The 27,783-nt window shown below is 40.4% G+C and overlaps 2 protein-coding genes across 3 annotated transcripts in view; one reads left to right on the top strand and one right to left on the bottom strand.

Annotated features, from left to right (window-relative positions):
* The window catches only part of AVEN (apoptosis and caspase activation inhibitor), a 172,838-nt gene that overhangs the window by 29,064 nt on the left and 115,991 nt on the right, over nucleotides 1-27,783 (top strand). The window contains exons 2-3 of one of the 2 annotated variants that reach the window (XM_082736763.1): nucleotides 2,824-2,905; nucleotides 12,676-12,853. In XM_082736763.1, coding sequence (XP_082592889.1) covers nucleotides 2,824-2,905; nucleotides 12,676-12,853 — 260 coding nt within the window. The remainder of the gene's footprint in view (nucleotides 1-2,823; nucleotides 2,906-12,675; nucleotides 12,854-27,783) is intronic. The other variant, XM_082736762.1, reaches the window with a different exon arrangement.
* Nucleotides 1-27,783, bottom strand: part of CHRM5 (cholinergic receptor muscarinic 5) — an 83,582-nt gene that overhangs the window by 45,812 nt on the left and 9,987 nt on the right. The gene's annotated exons all lie outside the window — the stretch shown is intronic.

Raw genomic sequence — 27,783 nt, 5'->3', positions numbered from 1 at the left:
TGGGGCTTAAACCAAATGATTGTTTTAACCAACCACGGGTTGGTATCGTAGAGCAAGCTTACAAAGGTGTCAGTAAGAAGTTCTATTCTAAAGGTAGAAGAGCATATTGTCTACTGGAAAAGCCTATTTTGAGGCTTGGAGAAGGCTAGATGATTTCATTAAAAAAAAAAAAATCAAGACTATTGACCCTAGGGACACTAGCTGGTTCAGTCCGAAGAACAGTCCTTTTAGAATTTCTGAATAAGGCTTACTGAAATCACTTATCTTGATGATGACATCTTATTAAAATTGGTAACTACATGGCAACAGGAACTTTGCAGGAAAAAATCTTAAGCGAAAAATGTCCCAAAATAGCTGGTGAGAAAGGACTTTTTTGGGGGGGGTGGTATTTATTTATTTATTTGAGAGAGAGAGAGAAAGCAAGTTGTTGAGTGGGGGGAGGGGCAGAGAGAGGGCATCTTCCAAGCAAACTCCATGCTGAGCGTGGAGGCATCTGAGGAGCTGGGAATGGACAGAAGAGTGGTTCTGGCCCAGGTCCGTGATTCTGCTAACCAATGGGAATGACTTTCTCACGCCTCTTGTTTTTATCAAACTCTCTGAAACAAAACCACATCGGTGAGGACAAGATAGGAACCCGGAGAAGGAAAAGAATGGAGCCAGGAGCCCTGTGGGTCGTTACTGAAAAACGATACTAGACTCTGTTCCGCTAGCTCTGGATTCTACCCGCGGTGATTTCTCTTCAGAGTGGAGCTGGATCCTGCGAGAAGCTTTGCCAGTTGTTGCCGAGAGCTCATGGGGCCCAGACTGACTTGGCCTCTTCAGGCTTTTCTGTGAACTCCTTGTACCCCACAGCTATCAGTGTGCCTAAGACCCGACATTGCCGGCTGCTGTTGTCAGTGAGTCTGCACACTTCCTCATGAGTGGCTGTTTGTTTGGGGGTGCTCAGGTCTGTCAGACGTCCCCCTGACTCCCCGTGACTCCCCCTGCTTCCTCTCTCAGGCACAGGTACCATGCAGGACTTGTGGCTGTTGACTTGCTCCTTCCTGCCCATGCTTGGGGCTTTGCGGAGAGAGCTTACTACCAGGTTCGAATGGAAGTGTTCCATGGAGTTTTGATCATGCTATCCTACTGGCTCTGTGTGGTTTCTGTGGGGCATTAGGCTAAAAAACCATGCCGCTACTGTTACATCTTCCCATTGACCTCCCTGGGTTTTGTTTTGAACAGCTGTTATCCCTTGGTTACAAGCATCTTCTTTGCTAAATCTCTTGGAACCTGGGAACTGCTTTCCAGCGGGAGATAGCAGGTGCTGATTTCATTGGATTCCTCTCAGGCCACATGCCCACAGCTAAATTCAGCTGGAGCTGAATTATATGGTTCCCTCAACCTGAAATGCCTTCCTCCTTATTTTCTCTGGCTCACAAGGCTAGGCCTGAAGCTCTTTTCCATCTCTCTTTCCTCCATTGCTGGTGCTATTTCGGTGTTCCTATAACATCTTAGGAATGCACATGCACACATATGGCGCTTCTTTAAGTATATGTTTGCTTCTCTCATTTCTTCATAGGACTCTGTGTTCTTGAGGCACAAGACCTTATCTGATTTTTCTACTCTCAGTGCCTGAACTGGTGACTGTCACCCCTTAACTACTTAAATAGTTGTTGAGGGATGCCTGGGTGGCTCAGCTATTTAAACATCTGCTTTAGTTCCGGTCATGATCTCAGGGTTCTGGGATGGAGTCCCAAGTTAGGCTCCCTGCTCAGCGGGGAGTCTGCTTTTCCTTCTGCCTGCACGCCTCCTGTTTATACTCTCCCTCTTTCTTTCTCTCTCTGTCAAATACATAAATGAAAAAAATCTTTAAAAAAATTAGTTGTTGGAGGAATGTTGGCAGTAGTGTTGGAATGTTTGCAAGGAACAAAAGCAGCCCTATTCAGATATACTGTAGGACAGACAGATGGAAGATAAGTGTCATTTGAAGTTATATTTAAAGAAAGGAATGTGTCCGGAGAAGGAACTAAAAATACAGGTGCTTTTTAATCTTAATTTTATTTTCAGAATTTGTGGTGCAGAGGCAGCGGCAATGGCTTCGTCACTCCTCGTGAGTTCATTTTAATTATAACAGCTCAAAGAGGTTGTGGGGCATTTAAGAAATGTAGAACAGAGAGTAATGTTTAAGGAATTGGAAGTCTGTTCTTTTTTTTTATAATTTTTTAAAATTTTTTAAAAAAGATTTTATTTATTTATTTGACAGAGAGAAATTACAAGTACACTGAGAGGCAGGCAGAGAGAGAGAGAGAAGGAAGCAGGCTCCCTGCTGAGCAGAAAGCCCGATGCGGGACTCGATCCCAGGACCCTGAGATCATGACCTGGGCCGAAGGCAGCGGCTTAACCCACTGAGCCACCCAGGCGCCCCGTGGAAGTCTGTTCTTAGGAAGGATGTGATATGGTTAATTTGGGTAGGAGACCTCATCCCAGCTTCAGCCATAGGGTCGACTGGCCCCTCTATTTCCACATGACCTCACCTGAGGGCAGAGTGTTCCTTCTAGTTCAGTAATTGTTTCCCTGTTAATTAACTTCTCTCCTGCTGTTGACTTGAGAGTTGGGGGAGTGTCTTAAAGTTGGCTAGATTAAAACAAACAAACAAACAAACAAACAAAAAAACCCCCAGCTATTTCATGGTCTGTGAGTTTTCTGGAAAGTGGAAGGTGATGATATTAAAACCTCAGTAACCAAGGAAACCAGTCCTGTGCTGGTGGATAAAAGGAGTGGAAATTTAACTGTGGCCGTGAAAGGAAATCTGGCCGCTAAGGCCATGCATGGCAACCCTAGGGAAGAGGAAGTAAAGGCACGAGCACATGACCCATCACCTGCCTCCTTAGGAGAAAGTGACCTGTTGGCAGCTGTGGTCAAGGTGAGTGAGGGGTGTATACTGAGCACGCCCAGGAATATGCTCAGTATCTACATGCAGCCCTCCTATTAAGGTTGATATTTTTGAATATATAAAATCTTTAATTAAATGATGAGCTAAGAAAAGTTTTTGCTTGCAGTCCTTATTGTGTGTGTCTCTATTGTGTGTGTCAGTGGATTCACAAAGCAAAATGCTGACTTTTTCTACATCAGAACCACACCAAGAAGCAGATGGTCTTTATAGTTCCACTTAGTGCCTTTACTCGAAAAATTGTTGACGTTAATCTAATTCATAGAATTTTCCCTGGAGGTTGGGACTTGCAAATTTGATTAATTTGGTAGTTTTTTAAAAAATATTTTATTTATTTATTTGACAGAGAGAGGGAGGTAGGGAGGGAGAGAGAGCAAGTGTACAGGCAGAGGGAGCAGCAGGAGAGGGAGAAGCAGGCTCCCTGCTGAGTAGGGAGCCCAGTGCCTCGCTTGATCCGATCCCAGGACTCTGAGATCATGACCTGATCTGAAAGCAGAGGCTTAACTGACTGAGCCACCCAGGCGGCCCTAATTAAGTAGTTTTTAAAAACTTTTTTTAGTCTGGGGGTGCCTGGGAGGCTCTTGGACTCTTGGTTTCAGCTTAGGTCATGATCTCAGGGTTGTCTGATCCACCCTGTGTTGGGCTCAGTGGGGAGTCTGCTGAGATTTTTCTCTGTCTACCTCTCCCCCTCCACACCTCATATAAATAAATAAATCTTAAACACACACACACATGCACACACACACAACCTTTTTTAGCCTGAATTCTTACATGAAGTTCACGTTGTAAAGCAGATAAAATGAGACTGATTCTATGGCCACTTACCCCTCTTTTGCACAAGGACCTCCTAAAAGGAGTTCCACAAAGTGTAGTGTGAAATCATCATTTAGTCCTATGAAATTACTAAAGTCTGATTTCCAAACTACCCTTAATTATGGAAGCATAAACTCTTAAGATGTAATAATTCTTAAGGTCTTTACAATAAGATATCTCATACGCTAGTTCCTGTATAGACTGCTAGCCAATGGTAATTACCTTTCAGTGCCTTCTCTTTTTAGCCAACTCTCAATAACAAAATAACACAGATGAGAAAGATAAAAGGACTTGGAGAAAGAAAGATAAGGACTGGAGGGGCTCCTGGCTGGTTCAATTGGTAGAGCATGTGATTCTTGATCTTGGGTCCTGAGTTCAAGCCTCACGTTTGATGTAGAGTATTAAATAAACTAAAAAAAAAAAAAAAAAAAGAAAGAAAGAAAGATGAGGACTGGGAATGAGTGAAGAGCTCTGGCAGAAGTGTCATTGAGCAGCCACTTTGAGGACTGGGGTACCATTTTCTCTGTCCCCTCTTTCCCATATACCGATCAGAAGGAGGGACAAGAAAAGAAGATGTAGATAATTCTCTTCTAGAGAAACATCTGAATTTGAGGATAATTTGGACCACTTTCTTCCCATTCCTGCTGGCTAAAGTATTTTGCAGCTCAAATACTGTGTACATTGTTCTGGGCTCAGTAGATAATGTAGCTATATATGCCATGTATTGCATTTCAAAGGTGCTTATCTTCTAATGTATATTTTACTTAATACACAATGGCAAATGGAAACCTCCTTTATTAGTTGACCTGTACATTAGGTATATAGTGTATATGTAAATATTTTCATTCAATTCTTTTTAAAATTTATTTGACAGAGATCACAAGCAGGCAGAGAGAGAGGAGAGAGCAGGCTCCCCACTGAGCAGAGAGCCTGATGTCGGGCTTGATCTCAGGACCCTGGGATCATGACCTGAGCTGAAGGCAGAAGCTTGGGTTAAAGCCTCTTTAACCTGAGCCACCCAGGTACCCCTTCATTCAATTTTTAATAGAAATTTAGCTTCTTGAAATGCTGCATAAAAATTATTTTTGCTAGCATACTTTTTTTTTTTTTAAATTATAATGTATTACTGGTTTCAGAGGTATGGGTCTGTGATTCATCAGTCTTATATAAGCCCCAGTGCTCATTACATCACATGCCCTCCTTAGTGTCCATCACTGTTACCCCATCCCTCCACCGTCTCCTGTTGAACAACCCTCGGTTTGTTTCCCATGATTAAGAGTCTCTTACGGTTTGTTTCCCTCTCTGGTTTCATCTTGTTTTATTTTTTCCTCTTTTTCTCTGTGATCCTCTGCCTTGCTTCTTAAATTCCACATATCAGCGAGATCATACGACAATTGTCTTTCTTCGACTGACTTATTTCACTTAGCATAATACCCTCTAGTTCTATCCATGTCATTGCAAATGCCAAAATTTCATTTTTTGGATGGCTGTATAATATTCCATTTTATATATATACCACATCTTCTTTATCCATTCACTTGTCACCTGTTGATGGACATCTGGACTCTTTCCATAGTTTGGCTATTGTTGGCTTTGCTGCTAGAAACATTGGGGTGCAGGGCTAGCACACTTTTCTAATACCAAAAGCTGTCATTGAACTCTTTAATTATGATGGTTTAGAATTTTTTCTATAATTAAAAAATTTTTTAAAGTAGTGCATTGTCAGCTGCTACTAATAAAAATCCTGATTAGGGTTACAAATATAAAAGTTGACAATTAGACTGTTAAGTAAGGATCTATCTTAAAGCTTGTTAACAAAGAAAAATAAATAAAAAATTTTAAAAAATATTAAGGTGAAGGTGAATTAATATAATTTTCCAATTTCACACATTTTAACACTTTGGGTTGGATAATATTTGACTTTATTACCTAATTACTGAAATTAGTTCCCAGTGACTTTCTGTTGGAAGGTTTCCTTAAATGCGTCCTCTTGCCTATATTTCTATCCCACCTGTCCCCATTTATGGTGCAACTACGTTTTGTGAGGAACACAGGAGGTTGTTGAAATATGTGAGATTGACTGTTTTCCGACCTCCGTGTTAGTTAGGTTCAAAGTCGGAAGACCCATGTCCACGCCCCTCTACTCCAGCAGAAAGTAAACAAGGACCTTGGAAAGTTAGGTTTTTGAGTATTAAAGGCTCTTATTTAGTTGTTAGGTGCTACTAGTAACTTCCCAAGTTTTATTGGCTTATCTGAGGGCTCTTCAGGATAAAAATAATCTTTAAATACTCTCTTGGCAGATGGTTGCTCTTTTGAAAGAAAAGGTAAGAGGAGGTTTAAAAAACACTGTTGCCCAAATATACTGTTCATAGACTGGCCAGTTAAATTAAGCGGTTTGTAATTTTATGTAAATTACTATTGTAGATTAAATAGCAGTATGGCTGTGGTGAGCAAATCTTTTTATTGGTTCTGTGGTGCCTGTGGTAGCTGTTGTCTAGTTGGTCTCCATCACTGAAGGCGTGGTGCTGACACACCATCTACTACTGTTGAACAATCCCCCCCTTCAGTTGGGTCAGTGTTTGCTGCATATATTGTGGGACTTGATTATTGGGAAGTGTACGTTGTAGTCGTCACATCTTCATGCTAAACCGACCCTTTTATCACTGTGTAATGTCCTTCTTTGTTTCATAATAATTTTTGCTTTGAAGGTCATTTTGTCTGATACTTGTCTAGGCACTCTGGCTCTTTTTTACGAACTCTTTACATACAGTGTCTTTTGCCTTTCAGGACTTTATTATAATATTTTTCTTTGAATGTGTCTCCTATAGACTGTATATAGTTGGATCTAAAAACCTCCATTTCGCTAGTCCCTGCCTTTTGACTGGATTGTTGAATCTATTCACATATAATGTTGCCATTGACACGGTTGGATATTTATGTCTGGGCCTTATTTTTTGTTTCCCGTATGTCTCATGTAGATTTAGTTCCTCTGTTCCTCCTTTGCGGTTTCTTTTGCATACATATTTTTAATGTAACATTTAAATTCCTTTAATTGTTTTGTTTTTGTTTTTGTTTTTTTTTTAGTCATTTCCTTAGGGCTTGCTCTGGGGTCCTACTATATACATTTTAACTTAGCAGAATCTGCTTCAGATCTGTGCTAGCTTAGTGAGGTACAGGGACATTGCTCATAGCTCTATTCCCCATGCCCCTCTTTGTGGTATTGTCGTTACACAGATTACATCTAGAGGTTACAAGAGCCAATAATACAGGGTTACCATTATTACCTTATATAATTTTATCTTTCAAAGAATGAGAGAGGAAAGAAGAATAAACATATGTTTATTGCTTTTATTATCCTAGCCTTCTTATTTCCTATTCCTAGTTTTGTTTGTGTGTTTGTGTTTGAGTTCCTGTACTGTGTCCTTCCCTTAGTGCAGGGCAGTTCAGTGCCCACCCACCTCCTTTGTGCTGTTATTGGCAAATGTTTTGCTGGGCCCATAACATATGGAAATAGAATTATGCACATATTGTTTTAAATTGCTTTTTAAAATCCATTATGGGAAGAGGGGCTGTATCAGATATGATTTGCTAATATGATTTTGCTAATATTTTCTCCTAGAAGTTGCCTTTTCATTTTTAAAAATTAACTTTTTTATTTTAATTCCAGTATGGTTAACATACTGTTATATTAGTTTCAGGTGTGCAGTACAGTGATTCAACAGTTCTGTACATGACTCAGGACCTGTAGTCTCACTGGTTTATTATTTTTGTTTCATTGCCTTTGCTTTGCTGTCAAATCTAAAAAATTGCCAAGGCTGATGTCAAGGAGCTTACCCCCTATGTTTTTCCACTAGAATTTTTATGGTTTCAGGTATTACACTCAAGTATTTAATCCATTTTGAGTTAATTTTTGTGTATGTTGTGAGATAGTGGTCTAGTTTCATTCTTTTCCAAGTGGCTGTCCAGTTTCCTAGTGCCACTTATTGAAAAGACTGTCCTCTCCCCATGGTGTACCCTTTGTCCTAATTGAACCTAAATGTGTGGGTTTATTTCAGGGCTGTCTGTTCTGTTGCATTGATGTGTCTATTTTTATGCCATTGCCATACAGTTTTGATTACTATAGCTTTGTAATATAATTTGCTGTCAGGAGGCATGGTACTTCTAGCTTTGTTGTTCTTTCTTAAGCTTGCTTTGGCTTTGCAGGGTCTTTTGTGGCTCCATACAAATTTTTAAGTTGGTTTTTTTCCCTGTGGAAAATGCCATTGGAATTTTGGTAGGGATTGCATTGAATTTGTAGATTGCTTTGAGGTTATAGGTTTTTAAAAAATATTTTACTTATGAGAGAGTACACACACAAGCATTTGCATGAGTGGGGAAAGGGGGAGGCACAGAGGGAGATGGAGAAGCAGGCTTGGTGTGGGGCTCTGCCCCAGGATCATGACCTGTACCAAGGCAGACACTTAACCAACCGAGCCCCTAGTTGTAGATATTTTAACAATATATATATTTTTGGAGAGAGATAGAGTGAGAGGGAGAAAAAACACGAATGGGAGGGAGAGTAATCTTAAGCAGGTTCCAGGTCAGAACAGAACCTGATGCAGGGATCGATCTCATGACCCTGAGGTCATGATCTGAGCTGAAATCAAGAGTCGGTTGGTTAATTGACTGAGCCACGCAGGCGCCCTTTAACAACTTAATCTGTGAGTGCAGCTGTCTTTGCGTTTGTATCTTCTTCAACTTCTTCCATCAGTGTATTATATTTTTCAGTATGCAAAATTAGCATACTAATATTTTAATGATGTTGTTAACATAATAGTGATGCCTTTGTGGTTTTCACATAGCTTTCTTTAATATTTACCTCATTTGTTCTATTCTTTCTATTTGGGGATTTTGCGCATTTTTTCCCAGATCTTTGCAAAATGAGCCACATGTAAAATCACCAGGAGTTTTTAAGACCCCCCCTGTCTCTAATTTACATCAAGTGTCTTCTACACTTGATTATTATTATTATTTTTTAGATTATTTATTTATTTGACAGAGAGAAATTACAAGTACACTGAGAGGCAGGCAGAGAGAGAGAGAGAGAGAAGGAAGCAGGCTCCCCGCTGAGCAGAGAGTCCGATGCGGGACTCGATCCCAGGACCCTGAGATCATGACCGAAGCCGAAGGCAGCGGCTTAACCCACTGAGCCACCCAGGAGCCCCTACACTTGATTATTTTTTACCACCCTGACCCCCCCTTTCTCTAATTTACATCAAGTGTCTTCTACACTTGATTATTTTTTACACCCTCTTGTGAGAGGGGCTCATGGCCGCTCTTCTCGTCTCTGCAGTTGTGTGGGGGTAATGAGATCATCTTTCAGTGATTCTTCTAGGTTGGGGATTAGTGGGTCATTCAGTGGTGTGAGGCCCAGCCCATCATGAACACTTAGTAAATATTAAATGATGGTGAGGGCAGGGCCATCCATTCTTCCCGGGTCCACTGCCTCCTATGTTGGTGCTTGTTTCACTGTTAGTAGCTCCTCAGGTGTTTCAGACCATCATCCTTTTCCACATCAAGCTGATCACTCTGCCCAGGCCACATTTTTACCAGGTGTTACAACAATGTTAAGAAATTTTGTGCTAACTGGAGAAGTCTCTGAACTGTGTTTACCCAGTGGGCCAACAAAGGAATATTGGATTTTCTCAGATTGAACACTGCTAGGATTTTCAGCTCTACTTCTGTCCCCCCACTTCCACATCAGTTAGGAAGCTATTTTCTTCAGAATGTTGTGGGTATTTATTATTTAAACAACAGATCATGTATGAAGTCACAAAGATAAAAAAAAATTATCTTTTATAATTTTTCACCTTCTCAACCAATATTTTTTAGCCAAAAAATATTTAACTTGACTCCATTGGGCATTCAGATTTTTAGATATATATATATTTTAATCCACTATTTCTTATGAATAAGCACCACCAGGAAGCAGCCAGACAGAAGATGGATCCTTCTGCACTCTACCTGTACTGATCTCTTCAGTAAATCAATGTCCTAAAAAAAGAGACTGTGCTAGGTTCAAAGGGACTTAGGGACAAACAGTGAACTACAGGGCATGGCCTTGAATAGAATACTGGCTTGGATAAAACCAGCTCTAAAGGAAATTTTTGGGGCCAGGCAAATTTGGAAATAGTCCAGATAGTTATACGAAATGCCATTAACTGAGATGGAGAGATGCAGAATTTTGATGAAAAAATTCTTGTTATAAAAAAAGTCTATGTAAATATAGAGATAGTGCATATACTAGCAGATCTCTTTCTAAGACGTTAATGGTGGTGCTCCTACTCTCAAGTGATGGGAATGTGGGGTTTTTGTTTATTTCTTTACTGTCTTGTCCTCTCAATTTCTCAAATGCACATGTCCCATTTTTGTGGTAATAGAAACTTTTTTTTTTGTAAAGTCTAGACTAACATGTCCTTTTATAGATGGGCTGTTGTAGTATATTTCACAAGTTTTACTCTTTTTATTTTTTTAATTTTAATTTTAAATTTTTTAAAAAGATTTTGTTTATTTATTTGGCACAGAGAGAGAGATTACAAGTAGGCAGAGAGGCAGGTAGAGAGAGAGGGAGAAGGAAGCTCCCTGCCGAGCAGAGAGCCTGATGCGGGGCTCGATCCCAGGACCCTGAGATCATGACCTGAGCTGAAGGCAGAGGCTTAACCCACTGAGCCACCCAAGCACCCCAAGTTTTTCTCTTGATAAAGATTTTATAATCTTTAAGATACTTCTTTGAACCATTTCTTTAGATTCTACATGCATCTTCCTTTTTGAGATTTAATTTTTTATTATGGATATTTTCAAATACATAGAAAAGTAAATAGAATAATATGATTATCAATTATGCTTGGTTTATTTCCTCTCCACCCACTATTTTGAAGGAAATCCCACATGTTCTATCTTTTCATTAATAAGTGGTTTGGTATTTATTCCAAAAAAATAAGAAGATTTAAAAAAATCATGATATAGTATCACACCAAACAATAAATATGTGAAATAATAGTATTTCTTCAATATAATCAAATATCCAGTCATTCACCTTTCTCTGATTGTCTCATGAGTGATTTTTATCTGTAGTTATATTGTCTGAATTCGATTTCAGGCAAGTCGCTGACATTACAAATGGTTATGTGACCAGTAAGGTCTTTCAATCTATAGGTTTCTCTCTTCTCCCCCAGTGGTTTTTCTTCTTGCAAATTATTTATTGAGGAAACTAGACCCTTTATCTTTTATAATTTTTCACCTTCTGCATTTTTCTGCATGCTCTTTTTTAATACCCAAGACTGGAAGCTGTGCTCTTGAATGCATCTGAGCAGAGTTCTATTTAAAACTTAAAAGACTTACCATGTTTATAAAATCTGTAAATTGAAATGGTTGATTTCTTTTTTTAAACTTTCTTTTTTTTTTTTTAAAGATTTTATTTATTTATTTGACAGAGAGAGATCACAAGTAGGCAGAGAGGCAGGCAGAGAGAGAGAGAGGAGGAAGCAGGCTCCCTGCCGAGCAGAGAGCCCGATGCGGGACTCGATCCCGGGACCCCAAGATGATGACCTGAGCTGAAGGCAACGGCTCAACCCACTGAGCCACCCAGGTGCCCCCTTTTTTTAAACTTTCAAAATACTTACTTTTAAAAACTAATCCTTAAAATTGAAAAAAAATAGCTGTATAGCAAATTTTTGTGTAACATCTAGAAATGATTTATTTCCAGTGACTTTATTTTTTGGAATGTATCAAATCAATATTTAGCCTATTGTCTTCCAGAAATGAAAGATGAAGATTGAACTTCCATAACTGTTCTCTCTTCTTTCCCACCTCTTCCTCCTTATAATATTTTATGTATTTTTATTTGCTTATTTATCTTTAATTACTTTAAATAATATACTTATGCCTCAGTTTCTTATGTAGCAGTTCAGTTTTCTCAAGCCACATTCTTGGGCATAAAAAGGATGAACTTCAGGGGTGCCTGGGTGGCTCAGTGGGTTAAAGCCTCTGCCTTTAGCTCAGGTCATGATCTTAGGGTCCTGGGATTGAGCCACATCAGGCTCTCAGCAGGGAGCCTGCTTCTTCTCTCTCTCTGCTTGCCTCTCTGCCTACTTGTGATTTCTGTCAAATAAATAAATAAAATCTTTTTTTTAAAAAAAGGATTAACTTCTTTTCCATAACTAAAAGTTCCCATTGCACCAGCTGGCAAAACCCTTAATCATTACCAATTCCAAGCAACCATGGTCATTTTACATGTAAACTTATATAGGTCAGATAGTGCAGGTTGTTTCTGAGGTATTTATGTGGTGCCGATTTCTGGGAGTAGGTAGGCTTTGAAATGGTTGATTTTTTTTTCTTTTTTTCAAGATTTTATTAGAGAGTGAGAGAGAGAGCATGAATGGTGGGGAGGAAAGCAAACTCCCCGCTGAGCAGGGAGTTGGATGTGGGGCTCCATCCCAGGACCCTGAGATCATGACCTGAGCTGAAGACAGATGCTCAACTGACTGGGCCACCCAAGTGCCCCTGAAAATCGTTGATTTCTATCCTAAAGTCCTCTAAGTTTAAGATTCATATAGCCTTGATTGTTTCAGTGAGCTGAAACAGCTATTGAAAAAGCGTACACTGGGGTAGATGTTAGCCCTATCAGTTACACAGATTTTTTGGCAGGAACTTGCCAAATTTCCTCAGCAAAGCTAAAGGAAAAGCTTGTCCTGAAAGTACATTCTGATATAATGGGGTCCTTTTGAAATACTATTTATTATCCTCAGAGAGCTTGGTCTACCAATGTGCTCTTCATCGTGATACCAGTGTACTATTTTTTTTTTTTTTTGGTTTGGTTTTACTTTACTGCTGAGGCTGCTGAGGTCGAAATTTCCACTGCTTGTGTATTGATTTGTCTCTAATGATTGCAGGTTGAAGATGACAGTGATGCAGAGACCTATGGAGAAGAGAATGAGGAACAGGGAAATTATTCTAAAAGAAAGATAGTCTCTAACTGGGATCGATATCAAGATATTGAAAAAGAGCTCAATAATGAAAGCGGAGAATCACAGAGGGGGACGGACTTCAGCGTTCTTCTCAGCTCAGCAGGTATGAATCCCATTCGCATGCATATGCTTTAGTGCTCCGAGAGTCCCGCAGACCTTTTATTTATGTTCCTTTTAAAACTGTGTTGTAATAACTAGCAGTTCATTTTGTCCTTTGGATTTTAAATTTGAGTAAAAGACAGCGTATCTAATGGCTTGTAAGGAAGAAAGATGTTTCTTTAAGTGGAAGCTAGGGATTCCATGTACCGACGTAGAAGGACTTAAGTCCTGGTTGAAATGGATGAAAGTCTTTATGGAAGTGAAAAATGCTGCACTATGCCCCTCTGACTTGGGTAGTCTGAAAAGAGAAGTCTTTTCCTTGATTTCATAGGAATCAATACTTATGTTTATACAAAGCTTTACAAAGCTTCTAGAATATGTGTTCTTTCCTCTTTTATGGCCAGGACTATGCATATTAGTGGATATGCACATAGAAGAGACCTGTGTACCTGAATGTGAAAACTCTTCTGTTTTGCTTTTGGACAGTTTTCTCTAGCAGTAAGGTACAACACCCTTTCCTTCTCTGGCCAGCTCTTTTTGAAGACAGAATCCACCCTGAGTGTGCAGCTGTGTGAGGCTGGAGAGTAGGAGTATAGTGAGAGGAGAATGGAACAGGGCTGGTTGTACAGATGGCTACTGTCTACTAGGGTGTGGCACGAGGGGTTGAAAGAAGGAATGGCAGATGGATTAGTGGTTTTCAGGGGTTAGGGATGGGTTTGGTGGATGCGGTTATAAGAAGGTAACATGAGGTGTCCTTCTAGTGCTGATACTGATCATTTTCTCGATTGTGGTGGTAGATACACAAACCTACCCAAGTGATAAAATTGTCTAGAACTTAAGACACACACACACAAGTGAGTACAAATAAGGCTGGAAAAATCTGAACAACATTGGTGGGTTATATCAATATCAATATGTCAATATTCTGGTTGTGATATTATACTGTAGTTTTGCACAGTGTTATCATTAGGGAAACTGGGTCAAGTGTGGGAGATCTCTCTGTGTTGTTACTACAAGTATTATGAGAGTCCATGATGACCTCAACAACAAAATATTACCAGGTCAAAAAAAAATTTAAAGGATGAGGCGGTAAGAAGCAGAGAAATAAAATGAAGATTTTCAGATAGTTTGCTTTAAATTCCCTCTTCCTCCTGACTTTTATGTTGCTGTTGAGTTCAACTTGTCTTTTTTCTCCTCTGCCTATATTTTTGAATGCCTGTACCAGACTAAGCATCCTAAAGTGATGAATTCTCTTCTGACTTAATTAAACCCTTTGAGGAGAAAGAGAGTTGTAAGTGGAGAGAGTATGTGAGTGTGAGTCAGAAGAGCAAGGTTCAGCCTGGTGTCATTACATTCTATGCCCCCCACCCCACCACACAGTAACCCTCTTAGAAGAGGTGTTTGCTGAGGGCCTCAAACTCACGGACTGTTCAGGGACTGGTGACTCATCTTCTTGCCGGTCAGATGAGTACTACTCTCTGGTGACCCGAATTTTGGCCAATTACAGGCTTATTAGCACTTTTCTTCAAGGTGGGAGAAAGGTAAAAGGTAGGCTGCTTATTTTCTCTTTCTCTGGCGGTTCTGTGAAGGGACGTAGGGAAAACTTGAAGTAGGCGCAATAAGGTTAACACATGAACTACCTGGTTTTAGTTGAACCAAATGTATAGTCCATTACTAGGACTGTGTCTGGCCTGTGAGAGATCCTGCATGAATGTTTGAAGGCCATGCAAAATTCAAGTCTGACCTAGCACTTAGGCCCGGTGGTGTACTATTTTGGTTACTTATGTTAGCATTTTATTTACAGTTTAAAACCCAGCATGATTTGGGTCTCACATGTCTTTCCTGTAGTCTGTCTTTGCTTGCTGATTTCTTCCCAGGTGACTTATCTGTGATTTGGTTTTTTGGGTGATCACAATTGTGACAATTGTGATCATCTTCTGATAGGTGCTTTGATTTTTTCCCCCCATTCTGCTGGTGATTGGTCATTTTCTTTTCACCATGCCCTATGCCTGAGAAGAGCCACCATGTTCTCTTTATTGTAGGAGCAGGACTGTATTAATTTGCTTTTGAGGGATGGACTTCCTTCTCTGATCCTAAAATATTAATATTCTCCAGCTAGTCTGACTATACTCCTTGGAGTCACGGACTTCTAGTATACCATATTCATCTGTATAAATAGATACATAGCCCAGAAAAGTACATTGCTAGTTTATTAGATGTGCACATCATCAGCTTTTCTAGATCTAGCCGAATTGCTCTCCAAAGTGGAGATGAGCTAGGATTCCTAGTGTTCGCTGTCTTTGGCCATTTGTAGTACTGTTAGACTTTTTAACTATTGCCGTCTGACTGAATGGTGTCTGGTTGTGGTTCATTAAACAATTATTTGAGTATCCGCTACTTCCAGGTACCATTTTAGATATTGAGCATATGGCAAAGAACAGAGCAGACCAAAACACGCGCCTCCTGGAGTGGACCTTCTAAAGCGTGGAGACACATTAAAGAAAATCAAGTATGTAAGATGCTAAGTGATGATAATTGCTTGAGATCGAGATGAAGTGGGGGAGAGGCTATTATAATTTTAGAAAGAGTGGCCAGAGAAAGTCTTATTGAGATGATGACATTTGCATAAAGGCCTGAGGAAGGTGAGTGAGGAAGCATTGAAAATATCTGTGGGAGGAGTGTTGTAGGCCAAGGGCATAACAAGTTCAAAGGCTTGGTGACAGGAGTATAGAGAATAGCAAGCGAGGCCAGCATGACTGGAACAAAGTGACCAAGTAGGTGATAAGGTCAGAGAGGCATATGGGGCCAGATCACAGGGGGGCTTATAGATTATTATTAAAGATGTTGGCTTTTACTCTGAGATGAGCAGCTATGAGAGGGTTTTGAAGAGAAGAGTGGCATGGCTTAACTTAACAGAACCTCTCTGGTTGCTGTGTTGGTAAACCAGCTGGGAGGCTATTGCAACAACCCAAACAAGTAGGGATGGTGGCCGTGGCCAGGGTCGTGGCCATGGAGCCGGTGAGATATGGCTGGGTTCTGGGTCTATTTTGAGGGAAGAGCATACAGGGCTTGAGGATGTGGGGTATGAGGTAAAAGATGTATGAGGATGATGCCAGGTTCTTGGCCTGAGAACTACAGGAAGGAAGCTGCCATTGATTGAGATAGGTAAGACCATGGGAGGTGCTCAGTTTTGCATGTGTTATCATTGAGCTGCCAGTTGGACATCTGTGTGAGTCAGAGTTCTTGGAGGACCTAGATGGCACCCTCAATATTATTAGAAGGAATTTTTTTTTTAAGGTTTTATTTATTTATTTATTTGACAGACAGAGATCCCAAGTAGACAGAGAGGCAGGCAGAGAGAGAGAGAGGGAGAAGCAGGCTCCCCGCCTAGCAGAGAGCCGATGCAGGGCTCCATCCCTTGTCCCTGGGATCATGACCTGAGCTGAAGGCAGAGGCTCAACCCACTGAGCCACTCAGGTACCGCAGAAGGAACTTTTAACAAAGGCATCATTTACACAAGTATGGGCGGGATGTGGGGAGAGCGCATAGATTGTAGAGCATTGGGAGGAATGGCAACAGCAGAGATGTTACTATCCCTCCTCACTGAAACTCTGGGGGAGAGATTCTTATAGGGCAGTTGACCTTGAGAGGATGAATCAATCACCTTTGCTCCAGAGATCTAGCCAGTGAAGGTGACTCTCCAGGGAGGGAGAAGGTGAATAAATACTCTGGTCTTATACTGCCCCCCTCACCTTTATTCTCCTGCCAGGGCTTCCCAGAATCCTAACCTACTAGCAGCCAGAAGGCAAACAGAGCCTGTTGCTGTCATCCATATAGATCAGCCTCTTAGGGCAGAACAGGGAGGAGGAAGAAGGAGGGTGAATCTGGAGGTGCAAATGTAAGAGCCCCAGCGTAGCATCCGATAGGAAATACCTCGCAGGTTGCTGGATGAAGACCTCTGGGGTGCGGGATCCGGGTCTGGCCTGGAGATACACATCTGGGGGCTGGCAGCCTGTAGGTGATACTCAGAGTCACGAGACTGTGTGAGATGACCAGGGAGTTATTAGTAGAAAAGTTCTGACCACTGGGCAGCACAGTGTCTAGAGCTTATGGAGATGAGAAGGAACCAGCAAAAGGAGACTGAGTGTGAGCAGCTGGAGGAAAAAGATACCAGGAAACTGTTATCTTTAAATGTTTCCTGGAAGGAGGGATCTGTGTCAAATGCACTTGATGACATCTAGAAATTGACACTTGCCTTTAACAACATGGGGTTACTAGTGATCTTGGCAAGAGTAGTTTTATTTATTTATTTTTTAAAGATTTTATTTATTTATTTACAGACAGAGATCACAAGTAGGCAGAGAGGCAGGCAGAGAGAGGAAGGGAAGCAGGCTCCCTGCTGAGCAGAGAGCCTGACATGGGACTCCATCCCAGGGCTCTGGGATCATGACCTGAGCTGAAGACAGAGGCTTTAACCCACTGAGCCACCCAGGTGCCCCAGTAAGAGTAGTTTTGTTTGGTGGGATAAATTCATTCTTGAATTCAAAAAGAATAGGGGAGGAGAGACATTGGAGACAGCAAGTATAAATACCTCCTAATTTTAAGGAGTCTTATGATTATCAGAAGGAGAGCGATAGACTGGTGGGGGAAGTGGGTCAATACCTGTTTTTAATTTTAATTTTAGTTAATTAATTTTTTTCAAGACCTGTTTTTTAAAGATGGGAGAAATAACTGCACATTTATTTGTTGATAGAACAGTCTGGAAGAGAGGGCAAAAAATAATGTAGGAAGAGGTGAGAATGACTTGATTTATGTTCTTTGGTCCACATGTGGTGATAGAAACTCTATTGGACAGATGGTGGGAGTGCCCATGGCTCGGGGCTCAGACAGTTGTTGAACTGTAATCAGAGGAAAGGCCAGAACATAGAGGCATGGATACAGGTAGGGGGGTTGATGCGATAGGGCCTTCTAATTGCTTCTGTTTTCTTAGTGAAAGAAGAACGCTCTGAGTGAGGGTCACCAAGGGGTCCTAGAAGTGTGAGAGAGTAGAAGGTAAGAATGGTTGTCTACATGGTGGGAGAGTGAACGAAATAGGAAACTGTGGCTGGGTTGCTGGGTGGTACTAGAGGCCCACTAGAGTTGGTGTTTATGAACATGAGGTAAGAAGGGTGTTGTTCCCTCTTTCGTCTGCTGTTTTGTGTGCAAGTAAAGAGGGGTAGAGAGTAGGATTTAATCACGGTTACAGCTTAGCTAAACAAATGTACTGAAGGGAGACAGAAGACAGAGGGTGACTAGACTTTAAGCATTATTTTATATTCTAGGATCAGCTGTGTGGTGTGTATACCTCCGGTCCAATTCTCAAATGCCATTTTGAGGACGGACCTTTTGGTAAGAATACATCTAGCTTAATGTTTTGTTACTTTCCTTGTAGGATTTACATTGTAATTAATTCAAAGAGGGAGTTTCTACTGCACACACAGCTGGTGTGTATGTATGTTGGCATATATGTACATATGTGTATGTATTCGCTTAGGAAGATCGTACTGTCATTTTTTAGTAAATTCGAAGGTTCATCTCTTGGACCCTTGGGAGACACTCTAGAAAGCTCTAGGACACCTGTCCCAGGAGACGAGTGTGAGTGTGAGTAGTGATGCTGGTCAGAAGAACCACATGTGAAAGCCACTGAGATGTCCATTCATAGTGGAATGAGTACATTAAAACGAGGTTGAGTCTCTCAAACATACTGTAAAGTAAAAGGAGCATTACATAGCCACAAAATACCTCTGTATTCTTCTACTTGAAGTTCACACACAAGAAAACAGTAAGCTGAGTTATTTAGGCAGCCGTATTTGTAATGGTAAAATGGAAACCAAGGAAATGATTATGGTAAAATTCAGGATTGTTGTCCCCTCTAGGAGAGAGGTGAGGGCTAATGATTGGGGAGGGGTGTATAGCAGGTGTCAGGGTTGGGGGACTTCTGTGATATTCTGTGATATTGTGATATTGACCTATCTGTTTCTTGACCTGGATGATGTTTATTTATGTTTGTTGAATATTCTTTGGACGTCTAGGTGGCTCTGTTGGTTGGGCATCTGCCTTTGGCTTGGGTCATGATCTCGGGGTCATGGGACTGATTCCCACATCAGGATCCTTGCTTGGCAGGGAGCCTGCTTCTCCCTCTGCCTGAGTCTCCCTCTGCTTTTGCTCCCCCCACCTTTGACAAATAAGTAAAATAAAATAAAAAAATTAACTTAAATTTTATCTTGCCTATTCTTTTATGTGTCTCTCTAGACAAGGAAAGCCTGAGAATGGATTTCTCATGATAGGATTTCAGTTACCCTCATAGACCATGGGGAACACTTTGGAAGAGGCATTCCTTTTTGGCACCCTGAGGCCTTCATCATGTAGGCTCTGCCTGTGTTGTTTTGGTTTCTGGTCGTGGGTAGTGGCATCTTATTTTTCCAAGTGGAGGATAAAGGAAGAGGGGACTAGTTTGTTTGAAGTCATACTTTTGCTGGTAGGATTGAGAGTCCTCAGACGAGATCTTTTTAGGACTCTTTCTGTAAGGCTCTGAAGCAGTTGCGCCCACAGCTTTTCTTTCTGAACAGTGTTGTTGCAGTTCTAACTTCTGTTTCACCAGCTTTGAGAATGGTACTGTACTCTCACTTAGGTTCAGGCATAAGATGTTAGCTCTTTAAGCAAGTTTTCTACCCCTCCCCACCCACTTCCCCCCCACCCCCCCAGTGGTGAGTCATTGAATTCATGCCACATGCTCTATGTATTCCTTTCAAGAAGTCACAGACAACCAGAGTTAGAAAAAATGTTGACAGTGTGAGCAGAATGCACTGGAGCAATATTGAAGATAAACATGTGAAAAAAACTTTTATGTGCAAGTCTGTAAGCTCTGTTTATTTTCAGTGGAACAAATACAAACAAAACGATTAGCTTGCAGTTTGGTCAGCATAGTTGTGCATGTGTATTTTCATTTCAAGTTATTATATCTTTTCTACAGTGTAATTTTATGAAAAGCTGATTTTGGTGGCGGTAGATTTTAATTATAATGGTATTTGATCCCCCCTGCCCCACCCCTTCGGACTGAACAAGAAAAGAAAACCTCTCGCTCTAGCGGCCCATGAAGCAGCAAAATGGCTGAATTTGTCCTGGTGGACTCAGTTCATTTTTTTTTTCTTCTGTTTCTATGGTATGCATTTTATCAGTTTTTACTAATATATTCTTATCACAAAGACCGTTTAGTAGATGAACCGTCCCTTTGGTATTTGAATCATTTGAAATAACAGAAACAGAACAATGTATGCACTAAAAAAAAAAAATCTTCATTTGAGAACGACAAAAATGTAAAACCACAAAAAAAATATTTCCTTTCTTATAGGCAGACATGGAAGTGGGTTTAATTTGATTTTCTTTTTTTAAAACTCCAAAGATAAAAAGCAACTGAATACCTGGAAATGGGTTTGCCAGATTCCTGGTCTCTGTGCCACTGCGTGTTTCTGGTGGTTTCCTTGCAGGTTCTCCTTTGTCTGCTCTTACTGGCCCAGTGGCGTCCTTTTCATCCTGTGCCTCTCCCCCATGCACATTCACTTTCTTGCCATGAAACTGTACCTTCCCTGATGGCTTTAATTCCTCTCCCTCTTCCTTCAGATCTGTGACCTTTCCAGTTCCATTTGTTTAGGGATTCTTGTTGATCCTCCATGACTTCTTTTGGCGCTGTTCCCCCCCACCCCCCACCTCTCCTCAGTACCTCCCCACCTCACTTCTTTGTTCCATAAATTGAAAGTTACCAGTCTTGGCTTACTTGGCCAGTCTAGTGCTTCTTAGCTTTTTCTTTAAATAGAATTACTCCTCTCCATTTTACATCTCCATGATTTGAGAAACGGAAGTGTGGGTCTTTTCTAGGTCTGATCATCTAAGTCCTCCCAAAGTTTCAGCATTCAATTTTCCAGAGATTTCATTTTAGTGTCTGTAGCACTTCTTTCTTCTTGTTTAGTTTCTTAATTTAACTCACACCGTATTTTCTTTCTTCATTCTCTTTCTTTCTTTCTTTCTTTTTTGCACAGTTTCCTCCTTAAAAAGTCTTAGAAGGTCTTTATGCTTTTGGCTGGTGTCTCTATAAACTTTTTAGCAAATTCAGTACTATCAGACCCTGCAAATATTGATCCCTTCATGCTTTGTGTAATGTTGTTTTCATTTGAATATTTTGTGCTTGACCTTTATCTTCTAATCCTTTATGTCACCATGGATTGCATCAGCTGGCAAACCTTTCATACACAAGGATCTGTTTTTACATCATTTTGAATACTCATCAGTCACTGGAGAGACATTTCATACTCATTAGAGAGCCGTTTGTGTAGAGAGCTGCTGGTGTTAGCTCTATTTTTATTTCCACAGGTTTTGTCTTTCATTTGCTCAGTGCTTCCATTATATGAAAATCTGTTGTCAGGGAGTTCCCCTGTTGGATTTTAGTATCTCCAGGGGAACCCGCCTTTTACCCAGTGTGACCGGCCCCCTTTAAAAACTTGTCTCGTGGCAAATTGAAGTCACTGAAATAATACTTGATTTAATGACAGATTTTGGTCCCAGAGAAGCCATTTTGTCACAGTCCCCACTTTCGGCGGTTGCGGCCACCTTTCTGGTCCTCCTGCTGCCGAGCTGGGCCACTGGATCACTAGCAGTGACTTCAGGGTCTCCTGCTCATTTTTAAGAACTGAATGTTTAGGTTATTAGGTAATTTAGGTTATTCTTACTAGAAATATAGAGAGGATACTAGTGAATCTTTTTCGGTTGGACTTGTGTTCCTGATACTGTTTTGGGTGTGAATCGTCTAACTAGCTGCATCCTCAAAGCAATGTGCTCCCACGTCTAACAGCATTTAGCACGTTCCTCTCCACCGCTGCTGTCTCCTCCCTGTTTATCCTAAGGCTTCCTTGTAAAAAAGCAACATCATCCTTTAAAGGGGGGTTTGGGGAAGCAGAGCCGATAAAGGCTCATGATCAATGTCCTGTTTAGGTGGAAGTTGATAAGGGTCGAAAGAGAGCGAACACCTTCCTCATTCTCCTGACTATAATTGATATTATAATAATATTACACTGAGATTACTTGATGGTGAAATTTGATCTAAAACTGGCATGTAAGGTTTCATCTTGTCAAGAAGGGTATGCCTGATTGTTAATGGAATACTTTGTGTAAAGTACTTAAAAGTAGAATGGGGAATGTCCAAGTTATATAATAAAGGCTACTGTAATAATAGTACTAAAAAAAAAGAGGGGTATCTGAGTGGTTCAGTTGAGTGTCTGACTCTTGGTTTCAGGTCAGGTGGTGATCTTATGGGTCCTGGGATTGACTCCTGCATCAGGTTCTGCATGAAGTGGTGTCTGCTTGAGATTCTGTCCCTCTGCCCCTACCCCTGCTTGCATGTTCTCTCTCTCTCTCTCTCTTTTTCTCTCTCTCTCTAACTCTCTAACATAAATACATCTTTAATAATAATAAAAGTTATTTTGGCAAAGCCTTTAATGAGGTCAGTATAGAGCCTCTTATAATATAAAAAGTGTGAAACAGATAAATTCAGAGGCTCTGAATTGGGATTAAGATTAATAATCCTTAATATTGTGAAAGTAAAGGGTTGCCTGGGTGGTTCAGTCCTTAAGTGTTTGCCTTCAGCTCAGGTCATGATCCCAAGGTGCTGGGATCGAACCCCGGCATCGGGCTCCCTGCTCAGTGGGAAGCCTGCTTCTCCCTCTTCCACTCCCCCTGCTTGTTCTCTCTCTTTCTCACTCTCTCTCTCTCTCTGACAAATAAGTAAATAAAGTCTTAAAAAAAAAAAAGATTGTGAAAGTAAAGTCAGTGTAGTGTAACTGCAGTGTAGGAAATGTATTCTGGTAGTAGAGAATAGCACTTGACGGATGGCTGTCAGCTGATCTGGGTCTTGGTTCTGGCTGTCACTTATTAGGTACACGTTCTTAAAGGAGTGAAACTCTTGAAACCTTTAAAAATTTTTTTTCATTTAAAAGCTGTGAATTAGAAATAATACCAGCCTTGCTTTTTAGTACAGGGTGGTTGTGAGGGTCATGGATAATTATTTGAAGAATTGTAAAGTGCTATACCAAAGTCAATTATTTTACAGGCGAAGAAAGGCAAACTGTTGGGGTAGAATATGCTATGTAAGTGTGACGGGGGAGAAAAGCTAATCATCCTAGGGTCTATTCCATCCAACATTGTTGAAGCAAGAGAAAAGCCAATGTCATAAATGAATTGGATATTTTAGATGAAAAATAAAAACCGTTTAAATGTACCTTTTCTGAGCAAAAGGTAGTATCCTCAAAAGATTAAACACCTGTAGGATACTCCATCATGTGTTCCCAGTGTGTCGTCGTACCTGAAATGGAATGGAAAGGATGCCTTCGCAGGACTTGATATGAAGATACTCTATTGGTCTCCGAATTCTTAGCTAAGAGTAGAATTGATGTAAATGAAATATCAGCGTGTCCTGCTGATGTCGTGACTGAGTGTGCCGTATGTTTTCGATGGAACAGTGAGGGTGTCCACATACTGCTCTGTGGTGAGCATTCTTCTGGAGATTAAACCTGCCTCTCAGAGGTTTACTTGGCACTTGTGAAAAAAACTTGGTAGGGAGCCTCTGCGTCACTACTGTCCCTTGAATGTTGCCTCTGGTCTTTTAAAATCATGAAGTTTTAGAAAGCTTAATTGTTTTCTTCATCTCTTCATTTACTACTCGCTAGCTAGGTAGATAACTTATGTGGTTTTAGTATCTACCTTTCAAATTCTGTGGTTATAGAAAGATTTCTGCCTTCTGGGTTTTTTGTTTTTGTTTTTGTTTTCTTTTAAAGATTTGTTAGAGTGAGAGAGCATCAGTGAGTGGAGGGACAGAGGGGCAAGGAGACTCCCTGCTCACTGGGTAACCCAGTGGGTCTCAACCCCAGGACCTTATGACCTAAGCCAAATCCAGATGCTTAATTTCCTGAGCCACCCAGGTGCCCCATTGCTTTCTATTTATAAAGAGTTTAGTCTTTATAAAAATTTATAGTGCTATTTGAGGTTATCATGAATGACTGGGAATAACCAAAATTAATAGAATGCTAAGTTTGTTATCATGAATTTCTGCCTCCACAGTGGCAGAAACGTGAGTCACATCTGTCAGATAATTAGGCCCCTGGGCTTTTGGGCGTTCTGCTGTTTGGAGAATGGTATGTCTGTTGAGGGTAGATCTTTTTATCCTTAGCATATGGCATAGCACACAGTTCACAGATATAAAGCTTGCAGAATGGATGAGTAAGCTGTTGTGTGCGGTTTTTGGTGTGATGTGGTGCATCTGCTCTTAGAGTTGTCTCCTTTTTAAGTCCTGAAGTCTTAAGAAGATGGTCCTCAGTGAAAAGCACCTCGTTTTGTAGCCTGACCTGAATCTGTTCCAACAAGTGAGAAAGGTGGTCAAGTTGCAGAATATCTTGTAAATGGATTCATTTACTACTAAGTGACATTAAGGACCAATTATTTATTTTTTGAGCATTTTCCTTTCTTTCTTTCTTTCTTTTAAAGATTCTATTTATTCGTTTGACAGAGAGAGTGAGAGACACAGGCAGGCAGAGCAGCAGAGGGAAGGGGAGAAGCAGGCTCCCCACTGAGCAAGGAGCCCAATGTGGGGCTCCATCCCAGGAGCCTGGGATCATGACCTGAGCCGAAGGCAGTTGCTTAACCAACTGAGCCACCCAGGTGCCCTGAACATTTTATTTTCTAATACTTCTTAGATTTTAGAGAAGAATTGCAAAGATAGTGCAGTGTTCCATATACTCTTCATCTAGCTTCTCTTAATGTTATTATGTTATGTAACCATAGTATATCTATCAAAAATAAGAAATTAACATTGTTATATTATGGACTTTGAATTTTTTCAGTTACCCCCTCCCCAACTGGTGTTCTTTTTCTGTTCCAACTTTGGATACCACACTGCATTTATTTAACTGATTAGTTTCTGCTAATTTGTAAGTTTCTCAGTCTTACCTGGACTTGACACTTTGAGGAATAGTGCTTAGGTATTTCATAGGATGTCCCTCAATTTGGGTCCTTCTGATATTGTCTCATGGTTTGGTGGTGGAAGTTACAGATTTTGGGGGCTGATGATGATGGGCCTTTCTTGTTGGGTCACATCAATGGACATGTGATATAAACATGACTTCTTACTAACAATATTAACTTCGATCATTTGATTATGATGATATCTGCCAAGTTTCTCCAGTTGTAGTTAGTTGCCATTATCTTCACTGGAAGGGAGTGACTTGCTCCTACTCATACGCAAGGGGGTGGGGATTAAGCTTTACCTACTAGAGGGAGGAATGTCAAGGAATTTTGGGTATAAATTAAGGCAATGACAGTAAATAATAAATATTTTGGGGGAAATATTTTGAGGCTATGCAAATACCTTGTTTCTCTCTAAAGGTTTGGGGGAGCCAGCTCTCTAAGAATAAGGCCAAGAATTGCCTGAGACAAGAGGTCAAGCTGTAATGACCATACACTTACTTGACCTTTTTCATTTATGGTTTCTTGCAGAGCTATAAATGTGTATATAAGTGAAAATGATAAATGATGTTATTTCTGTGTCATTGACTCTTATGTTCATTTTTTTGAAGAATAAATGTATTTATATTAAACAAATAGGGTTAATGAAGTTACATTTGTGAAACAAGGTAAAACATCAGTTATTGACTTTAATTTCTTCCTCATTAATCAGTTACAAAATGCTTATTTTATCGTATAGTGTTTGTTGGCTACTGAGTAAGAAGGTGCCTGTGTGAGTATGTGTGTGTGTGTGTGTGTGTGTGTGTGTGTGTGTGTGTGTATGTGTATGATTAGTTACATTCCAAGTGACTTCTATGGCAGTGATTTAATAGTCAAATTGCATTTCACCTTTGGAACTGAGATTTGGCTTTTTAACTATATTATTGTGTTGCTCCAGAACAGATTTAATAATGAGCTGTTCTCAGAAATACTTTAATTTCCTCCTTTTTCTCCTGCCTTCCTCCCCCAGGGACAGAATTTCTAATTCTTGGGGTCATCAGAGTGGAGGGGGTTGGTTGGGTGGGGCCCAAATGGAGAGGGAGTGATATGGTAGTAGTTTGCAATGGAGAAGGCAACATTGTTGGGAAATAAATCAAGGCCAACTTTTGTATTAGGCTGAATAACAGTAACTATCTTAATTTGGGGAGTAGGGGTTGATGAGGTATAGGCACAAACAAATGTGTTATAGTTGTTCTTATTTATAGAGCCCCGACTGGGTATTTGCTACTTTAAGTATAACATTTTAATTTCAAAGTAACCTTGCAAGGTCAGTATTAGACAATTTTTTTAAAGAACTATTTTTATTTATTTATTTGACAGACAGAGATCACAAGCACGTGGAGAGGCAGGCAGAGAGAGAAGGAAGGGAAGCAGGCTCTCTGCCGAGCAGAGACCCCGATGTGGGGCTCAATCCCAGGACCCTGGGATCATGACCTGAGCCTAAGGCAGAGGCTTTAACCCACTGAGTCACCCAGGCGCCCCAGTATTAGACAATTTTATAGAGGAGGCAAATTAAACTCAAGGAAGTTAGATAGCTTGCCTGATGTCACATAATTAATATATGATGGAACTGTACTATGAATTTCTATCAGTCTGATTCCAAAACCCATTATTACTCTTTATGCTGAACTCTTGCTTCCTGCCCACAGTTGGCTGTGTTCTACTGGTAGATTGTGTAGAAAATGAGTTGTTTCATAGTTTGGGAATAATTATTTCCCCCTGCCCTCACTTTGTAGTAAAACAAAGAACAAAACACACAACACATAGACACACCCCTTTGGCTACTTTTAAAAAATTATCTTTGTTGGATAGTTTGACACCTTTTGGTCTGGTTATGACAATGGAAACATTACCCTTGTCACTAGCTGCGTGTGTCATTTAAACTGAAAAATCTGGAAAACAAAATATGGATTCATTTCATCTCTCTGACTTGTATTATGACAGAGGTACTCAGGAGCTCTAATATAGAAGTGAGTTTTCCTTGACTGTTAATTATTAGCTCAAGCAAAAAAGATACTTTGTGTTAAACTCTATATGCTGTGTAAGTGTAAATGAAATTCATCTGCTTTATATGCGGAAACATGTCAAGGCATCACTAGTGTTAATATTTTTCACATTACCTATTGGATTTCTTATTTAGATATCTTCTCCCCATAATTCTGAGGAAAAAAAAAAAAAAAAGAGGGATTGATGCCAGGGCTTGGAGATGCCATAGAAGTTGTGATGTATAGGCATACATAAACCCAGTTGAACCTCAGTAGCCCACTGAGCATTTTTGCTATTTGATGATTCTGATAGTAATGTAGAGAGTACTTAACTTGCAAAGTGTTTCTGAATCCCAGGTTAGTCTTTTTATTTTATGAGTTTTGATTGAAGGCTCTAGTGATAACTAAGTTTTTAGGGTTGGCTAGATTTAACTGTAGGAGATAAATGTATCAGTGATATTTCAAGTTAGTAGTTTTTATACTATCCTTGAAGATTTAACTGGCATTTGGTATAAATGCGATTTGGGAACGAGCTAAGGAAATTACCCACACCTTGACTTAGAGCAGGAAGTAGTTTGGGGCTCTCTGTACAGAGGTGATGAGAAATGGGCCAGGTTGTGGAGCAAGTTTTATCTTTAGACCTCTGCTTCTTTATTCTCTATTCTTTCCCATTTAGGCACTTGACCAAGTACTGTAATGCCCGAGGCTTTTATGTACTAATTTCTGCTTTGCCTGCTCTCCTGGTACTGCTCCCAGGAAACCTATTCTTGTACATTTAGTATTCGTACCTTGTGCTCATGTCATGTATGGCCACAAGGCCACAGCAGGAGAGCTTGGCGGGAATGTTGTTTGGGAGGGAGTCCAT

The sequence above is a fragment of the Mustela nivalis genome, assembly GCF_964662115.1.
Source record: "Mustela nivalis genome assembly, chromosome: 6".
In the NCBI taxonomy this organism is placed as follows: domain Eukaryota; kingdom Metazoa; phylum Chordata; class Mammalia; order Carnivora; family Mustelidae; genus Mustela; species Mustela nivalis.
Note: the sequence above shows the minus strand (reverse complement) of the source record. Positions and strands in the feature narration are given on the sequence as shown.